The sequence below is a fragment of the Mirounga leonina genome, unplaced genomic scaffold (assembly GCF_011800145.1).
Source record: "Mirounga leonina isolate KUSES-001 unplaced genomic scaffold, KU_Mleo_1.0 Mir_94, whole genome shotgun sequence".
NCBI lineage: Eukaryota > Metazoa > Chordata > Mammalia > Carnivora > Phocidae > Mirounga > Mirounga leonina.
The window spans coordinates 52,068,441-52,077,545 of NW_023270855.1; the positions used below are offsets into that span (position 1 = coordinate 52,068,441).

Sequence of the window (9,105 nt, forward strand, 5' to 3'; positions counted from 1 at the left end):
ATCTGAAAGAGGGAGGTATAGAGTATTCATTAATGAGAAGTGCTGGAAGGTGGTCAAAAGAGTTACCAGACCTGTTGTGTTTATAATGATCAGAATTCCACCTTTAATGGCTGCCTCAGTTTAATATTGATAAGTGATAGCCATACAAGACAGATTTATTGTGGTGGTAAGGACAGAAACTCACATTTTCCAAGTGTCCACAGAATGTCACAAGAACCACAGTAGAAACATTACATGCATCATCTCATTTAATTCACTCACCAGGATTACACTGTAGGGAATACTTACCACTCCCACTGGAGAGGTGTAGTATCTGCAGCTACAAGAGATTAACTTTCTCAGGGTCACACAGAGGGTCAGTTGGTAGACCAAATTTCTGTTCTAGAAAGACTGACTCAAGATCCCATATTCTAAATCACAGCTCTATATGAATTTTGGGATATTTGTCTACCAAAGGGATCAACAAATAAAAGTAGCTATCATTTATTGACATCCTACTGTGTACATGAGCATTCTGAATCCCCACAAAGAAGTTAATAGCAGTAGCCACATATTTAGAATGAAAAATAATAAGACAATAGTTAACTGTCTCATTGAAAGGAAGCATCACCTCATCGAATTAAGGCTATTTGAGTTGAGAATCCACATTGTATAACTCGTATAGAGATATTTGAATTATGAAGATTATCAAAGAAAGACATTTGATGTCTTCACTTATTTTGGATGATCATATAGAAGAAATTCGTTTATGTCCATGGCCTCAAATAGAATTAGACCTGTGAATAGGAAATTAAAAAACAGACATATCTGCTAAATTTTTAATAGGATACCTAAGTACATTTAGTTTGAAAATGAGATACCATTTGGCTGAGTGAATGAAATCATTGCCTTTGGAAGGACGAATGGAGGGTGAAGGATGTCCACCTAACAGTGGTATTATAAAGGTGATGACGGCTGATGTGACAGTTGGCTATTCACTGAATATTGCTTTCAACTCCTCTAGCAGGTACATCAGCTACATGGAAGCAGAAAACCATACCAGAGTATCAGAATTCTTCCTCCAGGGCCTCTCAGATGATCCAGAACTGCAGCCCCTCCTCTTTGGGTTGTTTCTGTTCATGTATCTGGTCACCGTGCTGGGAAACCTGCTCATCATCCTGGCTATCCTCTCTGACTCCCACCTCCACACTCCCATGTACTTCTTCCTCTCCAACCTGTCCTCTGTTGACATCTGTTTCATCTCTACCACCATTCCAAAGATGCTGCTGAACATCCAGGCACACAGCAAAGACATCTCCTACACTGGATGCCTCATTCAGGTGTACTTTTTTATGATTTTTGCTGGAATGGATGGTTTCCTCCTGACTGTGATGGCCTACGACCGGTTTGTGGCCATCTGCCACCCCCTGCGCTACACCATCATCATGAACCCACGACTCTGTGGCCTGCTGGTTCCGGTGTGTTGGTTCATCATTTTCTGTGTCTCCCTGATTCACGTCCTACTGATGAGGCAGCTGACCTTCTGTCCAGGCACAGAAATTCCACATTTCTTCTGTGAAGTGGTTCAGATTCTCAAGGTGGCCTGCTCTGACACCCTCATCAATAACATCTTCTTATATGTGTCCACTGCCATACTGGGTGTGTTTCCTCTCCTTGGGATCCTCTTTTCATACTCTCTGATTGTCTCCTCTTTAATGAGAATATCCTCTGCAGCAGGAAAACATAAAGCATTTTCAACCTGTGGGTCTCACCTCTCTGTGGTCTCCTTGTACTATGGGACAAGCCTGGGGCTCTATTTCAGTCCCTCTGCGACTCATTCTTCCCAGAGCTCAGTTGGCTCAGTGATGTACACTGTGGTCACCCCCATGCTGAATCCCTTCATCTATAGCCTGAGGAATAAGGATGTGAAGGGGGCCCTGGGAAGACTCCACAGTCGAGCCCTTTGTCTGTGATGGGTCACTGGCCTCAGAACCAAGGGGACACTGTGAGCTCCAAAGGCAAATATTGTACATGTAAATCTTCTGGGTTTTTTTCCTCCCCTAAAAGACAGGCCTCACTTCTATTCCCAAAGTACCCATGGGTTTGCTTTTGTTAGGTTTTGTTTTTGTGTTAGTTTCTCCTTAACAACCTCCTCAATAATTATTTTTCTCTTTTTTCTTCCCTATTTACAGCCCATAACATTCTTTGGCCAGCTTTCCTATAGCCATTCCTGAGATTTTCAATATTATATGTGAAGTACTTATATTAAGTGCCAGCATGGTTTCCTCCCAAAATTGTCCTCTGGAATGCTGATATCCTTCATTTTAAGTTGGTTTTACGTTTGTTTTTCCCTGGAAGAAACGGAATGGAAATCATACAATAGTCACAACCAAAGTGCTTGCCATATCAACAAGACTGTACTTGTTGCTCTACCTCTGTAAATTTGTGTATCTTGTCATTTCCTTAAGATATTTTCTCCCTTTTTAAAAAAGATTGAGATTGGGATGTGGAAACCTGACCCTGAGCTCACACTCCTAAGTTTGCTACCATAGTGTTCCTGAAAACACTGGTGTGATTTTCAGCTTCAACAGCGGGGATGTTGATTTGAAACCTCATTTGTTCAGGGTTTGGTTTTTTTTTTTAAGATTTTGTTTATTCATTTGTCAGAGAGAGTGAGAGCACACAAGCAGGGGGGCGGCAGGAAGAAGGGGAAGGAGAAGCAGGTTCCCTACTGAGCAAGGAGCCCGATGTGGGACTCGGTCCTTGGTCCCTGGGATCATGACCCGAGCTGAAAGCAGACACTTAACTGACTAAGACACCCACGTGTCCCTCATTTGTTCAGGTTTATAGGTAATATATTGCGTTGCATGTCATTGAGATATTGCCTCCTATTTGTCTTCTTTCCTCTTCCTTCTTTCCTTCTTGTCCTCTGCCTATTCTTTGTTCTATTGGACCTTTGTTTCCCGTTATTGTGGTTTTAAGCTACATCCTCAAGATCCTAATACATGATTCCATTAAGTTTCAAGCAATGTTGAATTACTGTCTATGTGTACAAATTGAGGAGGGGACCAAAGAAGTAAATATGATTGCAATACAGAATTGTGAGCATAATAATGTTGGTGTGTAATAGAACCTGTTGAAAAGAAATGTAAAAGTTTTCAACTCAAGTAATTCCAGAGAAAATATTTATTTAATGAAATTACTGAGGTATAATTTGCATACCATGAAATTCACCCATTCAATTTTAGTAAACTTATAGAATTATGGGACCATTACCAAAATGCAATTTTAGAACATTTCTATCACTCCAAAAGTTCCCTTGCCTCCAGTTGCAGTTAATGTCCACTCCCACCTCAGTCCTAGGCAACACCTTATCTGCTTCCTGTCTCTATAAATTGGCTTTTTCTAGATATTTTATGTAAATGTAATCATACAATATGTGGTCTTTTGATTCTGGCTTCTTTCACTTAGCATAATGAATTTTGAGGGTTATCTATGTGGAAAACTCGTATCAGTATTTTGTTTCTTATAATGGCAGAATAGTACTCAAACGTATAAATATACCTTTATTTGTTTATTCATTTATCAGCTGGTAGACACTTGGATATTCCAGTTTGGAGTTATTATGAATAATTCTGTTATGAACTTTTGCATGTGCGTCTCTGTGTTGACATGTGTTTTCATTTCTTTGATAACTCATGGTGTAATTACTGAGTCACATGGTAAATTGATGTTTCATTTTTAAAAATCTGCTAAACTTTTTTCAAAGTGGATCCACTATTTTATATTCCCACGAGCGATGAATGATGGTTCCACATTTTCCACATCACCAACACTTGGAATTCAGCAAAAACTTCTAATGGGACAATACATTTGAGCACCGAGTAACAAATAATCAGTAGAAATTTAACTGAAGAATGGTTTGGGTAGGAAGTAGAGAGGCGAGTTGGAACTAGAGGAGAAAGGAACCACATACACATAAACATGGAAAATTCAAGACAAAGGCATTTCAGGAGGCTATATGGAACGGATGAATGAGTTATTAGAAATAAGCCTAGATAGGTAGATGGAGGACAGGCTATTAAGAATCTAATTTGAGGGACGCCTGGGTGGCTCAGTCGGTTAAGCATCCGACTCTTTTTTTTTTTAAAGATTTTATTTATTTATTTGAGAGAGAGAGACTGAGAAAGAGAGAGCACATGAGAGGGGGGAGGGTCGGGAGGGTCAGAGGGAGAAGCAGACTCCCTGCCGAGCAGGGAGCCCGATGCGGGACTCGATGCGGGACTCGATCCAGGGACTCGATCCAGGGACTCCAGGATCATGACCTGAGCCGAAGGCAGTCGCTTAACCAACTGAGCCACCCAGGTGCCCCAAGCATCCGACTCTTAATTTTGGCTCAGGTCATGATCTCAGGGTTGTGAGATCGAGTCCTGCATTGGCTCTGCACGGGGAATGGAGCCTGCTTGAGAGTCTCTCTCTCCCTCTGCCCTTCCCCTCTCCTCCCCGCTCTGCTCTAAAAAAAAAAAAAGAGAGAGAGAGAGAGAGAGAGAATCTAATTTGACATATTAAGGATTTTGAAAGCAATGGAGCACTAGGGCCATGTTGTAATCACAGGTGTAGCATGAAGACTTTAGGACTGCTCTGAGTGGGAGAAACTGGAGGCAGAGGGAACATTTTAGGAGACTGTTGAAGTAGTCGAGGGGAAAAGATGATGGGGACCTGACGTAGCCAGTGGCAATAAGATGGGAAGATTTTGGAAGAGAGGTGTATTAATTTCCTATTGAAGCTGTAACTGCCATAAGTCTAGTGGCCTAAAATGACACAAGTGGATTATTTTAGATTTCTGGAAGTCAGAAGTCTAAAATGCATCAGCAGGGCTGATTTCTTTCTGGAGGTGCTTGAGGAAGTCTGTTTGCTTGCCTTTTCCAAATTCTAGAGACCCCCTCCATTTGTGGGAATTTTGGAATTCAGGTAGAAGACTACAAAGCCCCAGTAGGGCCCAAGAACAAGGAGGGACATTTTGAGAAGGCAGACCTATGCCCAGGTGGTCGGCTTGCTGACCATGGTCCCAGCCACACACCTGGAAATAGCCATGTCCTCATGTGGACTTGGCTATAGCCCCATTTGGCCTTGGCACCAGCACCATCCCGCAGTCCCCAGAAGGAGACACTTCCACCCATGCCTCTCAGGTAACAGGCTGCTGACCTCACTCTAAGATGCAGATCTTGAGCAGCCAGCCTGTGATCCAGCTCCAGTCTCTCTGATCTGTGGTCCTCCCCACATAAGAATCCAGAAGGACATGTGTCCATCTGTGACTCTGGAGGCAAACCTGCAGACCTGAAGCAGCCCACAGCCCAGCTCCAAACACTCTGAGCCATGACGTAGGAATCATGAGGGGAAGACGCATCCATCAGTGCCGACTGAGGCAGGCCTACAGAACTCAGTCACGGATGGGGACCCTAAGGCAGTTCTATGACATGGCTTCAGCCCCTCTCAGCTGTGTTGTGGGGCTATTCATGCATGCCTAGTGGGAGAGCCATACTTTTTCACACAACTGGGAAGATAGCCCTGCCACCTGTGGATCCTGAAGAGAACTGTTGTCCCAGGTCCAGCCCTACTGACCAAGGTCCTGGACGCAGTCCTGTCTACCCAGGGACCAGACAAGGTCCACTTCCCTACTGATAGGATTTTCAACCACAGATTGTAGTATACAGATCCAGGAGCAGCTGTATTACATGGCTTCAACCCAACTCAACTATGATCCCAGAGGCAAAACCACCAGGCCTGAAACCCAGCAGGAGAAGGTCTTTATCTAGTGAAAGCAGCTTCTAAAGACCGAAAGAAGTGTTTGCTCCTTCAAATGCACAGACCCTAACACCAACACCACTTGTCTGCATACTCTACCAGCTGACCTGTGAAGGATGCCAAGCTGAATACCTACTGCTGTTACATGCAACAAATATTACCTGCCATTATATATTTACCATGAAATACTAAAACATATAAAGCTACCATAATCAAGAGTGAGATATGTTTATATATAAATACATTACTAGTACACAAGACTTCTAGAAACTGATACAGGTATTTTTTAATTAATTAACTAATTAATTAATTAATTTATGATACAGGTATTTTTAAGAACTGTTTTTGGGGCGCCTGGGTGGCTCAGTCATTAAGCGTCTGCCTTTGGCTCAGATCATGATCCCAGGGTCCTGGGGTTGAGCCCCACATCGGGCTCCCTGCTCCGCAGGAGGCCTGCTTCTCCCTCTCCCACTCCCCCTGCTTGTGTTCCCTTTCTCACTGTGTCTCTCTCTGTCAAATAAATAGATAAAATCTTTAAAAAAAAAAAAAGAACTTTTTAAAAATAAGGGTGGAATTCCAATTCAGTATGCCAATTAATTTATCAGTAAGTGGTACTGAAACAACTAGTCATATTTTCTGGAGGACAAAATGTGACTGGATCCACTACCACACACTACATGTCAAAATACATTCCATGCAAATTAGAGATTTAAATGTCTTTAAATATATTTAAGAAGAAAATGATAAAATCTGAATAAAATCTGTAGTTTAAAGAGACTTTTAAAATTAAGGCAGGAAATGCAGATAGTCTTTTAAAAAACAGACTTCTTTGGGGGCGCTTGGGTGGCTCAGTCAGTTAAGGGTCCAACTCTTGGTTTTGGCTCAAGTCGTGATATTGGGTCATGGAATCATGCCCTACGTTGGGCTCCTTGCTGGGCAGGAAGTCTGCTTGAGATTCTCTCCCTTTGCCCCTCCCCAAGCTCTCTCTCTCATAAATAAATAAAATCTTAAAAAAAAAAAACTAGACTTCTTCACCTATATAACATTTAAACCTTTGTACAGGGGGCCTAGAAGGCAGGGCGTGAGGCATGCAGGGGGGAGAGGGGCTAGGCTGGGGCAGTGCCCAGGAGCATGAGGGCCACAGTACTGCAGTCCTGGGGTCCTGGCATTTTTTAGCATCTGTGAAAGCTTCCTTGTAATTCATTTCTTCTCACTACAGTATTAAGAATTATACCAAATTGAAAAGATATGAATAAATATCCTAAAATAAGAAAAAGTAAGACATTAAACTCTTCTTGTTACTCAGATTCCTCTGGAATAAGCAGAATTGCAGATGGATTCAATGGAATTTTTTCTGATCAGTTATAGTATTTGTTCTATAAGAAAACCAGACTAAAATATTTTGACAAGAGGATGACTCTGATACAGAGACATCAAATGATTTGCCAAAATTTGCAGATGGAATCAAGGCCAGAAATAGAAATCATAACTACCTGGTTCCCAGTTCTGTACTGAGAATTCTAGACCACACTGTCTTTTGTGAAAAAAAAATCTGCTGATACTGAAATCTGTGATGAAGAGTGTGACTCACCTGAATCGGTCAACGAACAAACTCAAGAGGAGAGTCCTAGAGAAGTTCACACTGCTGAAGATGTTCCAATTGTTGCAGAAGTGCATGCAATTTCTGAAGAGTATGATTTGGAGACAGAAAACAATTCCTCCGAGAGTCTCCAAGACCAAACTGATGAGGAGCCACCAGCTAAAGTTTGCAAAATTCTTGACAGGAGCCAAGCTTTGAATGTGCTGGCCCAGCAGAAGCGGCCTTTACTGAGAGCTAATAGCAATGACTTCTGTAAATGTGAACTTTGTGAGTTCAACAGCAAATATTTTTCTGCTATAAAGTAGCATATGATGCTGATGCACAAAGGTACTGATTCAAATGTGTGTCGAATTTGCAAAGAAAGTTTCTCTACTAACATGCTTCTGATTGAACACACCAAACTGCATGAAGAGGATCCCTGCATTTGTAAATACTGTGATTACAAAACAGTGATTTTTGAGAACCTCAGCCAGCACATTGCGGACGCCCATTTTAGTGACCTTTATTGCTGTGAGCAGTGCAATGAACAGTTATCTTCAAGCAGTGAACGCTATCTACGTTTCCAGGAGCACAACTGTGATGAATAGTACAAGTGCCTGTTCTGTAAACATGAAACCAACGATCCAGAAGACTTGCAAAGCCATATGGTAAATGAACATGCATGTAAATTAACTAAGTGCTAAGTATAACAATGGAGAACATGGATAGTACAGCCTCTTAAGCAAAACTGCCTTTTTTGGAAAAAGATTTTATTTATTTATTTAGAGAGAGGGCACACGGGGGGGAGGGGCAGAGGGAGAAGGAGCGAGAGAATCTCAAGCAGACTCCCCACTGAGTGCAGAGCCTGACACGGGCTCAATCTCATGACCCTGAGATCATGACCTGAGCCCAAAACAAGAGTTGGACGTTTAACTGACTGAGCCACACAGGCACCCGCAAAATTCCCTTTGACAAATGTAAAAACTTCTTTGTATGTCAAGTATGTGGTTTTCAGAGTAGAGTTAATATGAATGTTAACAGGCATGTTGTTATTGAACATACTAAAATTTTTCCTCATGCTTGTGATGACTGTGAAAACAGCTTTTCAAGTATGCTAGAATATTGCAAACATATAAATTCACATTTATCTGAAGGGATTTATTTATGTCAATACTATTAACATTCAACAGGACAAACTGAAGATCTTAAAAGTTCTTCTAGATTTCAAGCATTCAGCTGACTTACCTTATAAACATAGTGACTGCTTGATGAGGTTTGGAAATGAGAGGGAGTTAATAAGTCACCTTCCAGTCCATGAGACAACTTAATTATTTTCTTTAACTTCCATAATGTTGATGTAAACTAATAAATTTGACATTTTTGTTGATGTTAAAAAAAACAATTAAATGTTTGTACAATTAAAGATGAAACATTAACATTGCAACAGATTATCAATTCAATCGATGCATAAAACATTTGATGATGCGCATGAACAAGACGTTTCTTTTTTTTTTTTTTTAAAGATTTTATTTATTTTTTTGAGAGAGAGAGAATGAGAGACAGAGAGCATGAGAGGGAGGAGGGTCAGAGGGAGAAGCAGGCTCCCCGCCGAGCAGGGAGCCCGATGCGGGACTCGATCCCGGGACTCCAGGATCATGACCTGAGCCGAAGGCAGTCGCTTAACCGACTGAGCCACCCAGGTGCCCGCCCAACACGTTTCTTTTTATCGATGAACAACTGAC

At 41.7% G+C, this 9,105-nt stretch overlaps 1 protein-coding gene and 1 pseudogene across 1 annotated transcript; both read left to right on the top strand.

Moving 5' to 3' along the window:
• Positions 1–838: 838 nt before the first annotated feature.
• Positions 839–1,952, top strand: LOC118005063 (olfactory receptor 7D4-like). Its single transcript, XM_034996771.1, has one exon. It carries the CDS (start codon positions 876–878, stop codon positions 1,950–1,952), a length of 1,077 nt encoding a protein of 358 aa, XP_034852662.1. The 5' UTR covers positions 839–875.
• Positions 1,953–7,032: 5,080 nt separating this feature from the next.
• LOC118005498 lies at positions 7,033–8,691 on the top strand (annotated as a pseudogene).
• Positions 8,692–9,105: the final 414 nt, after the last annotated feature.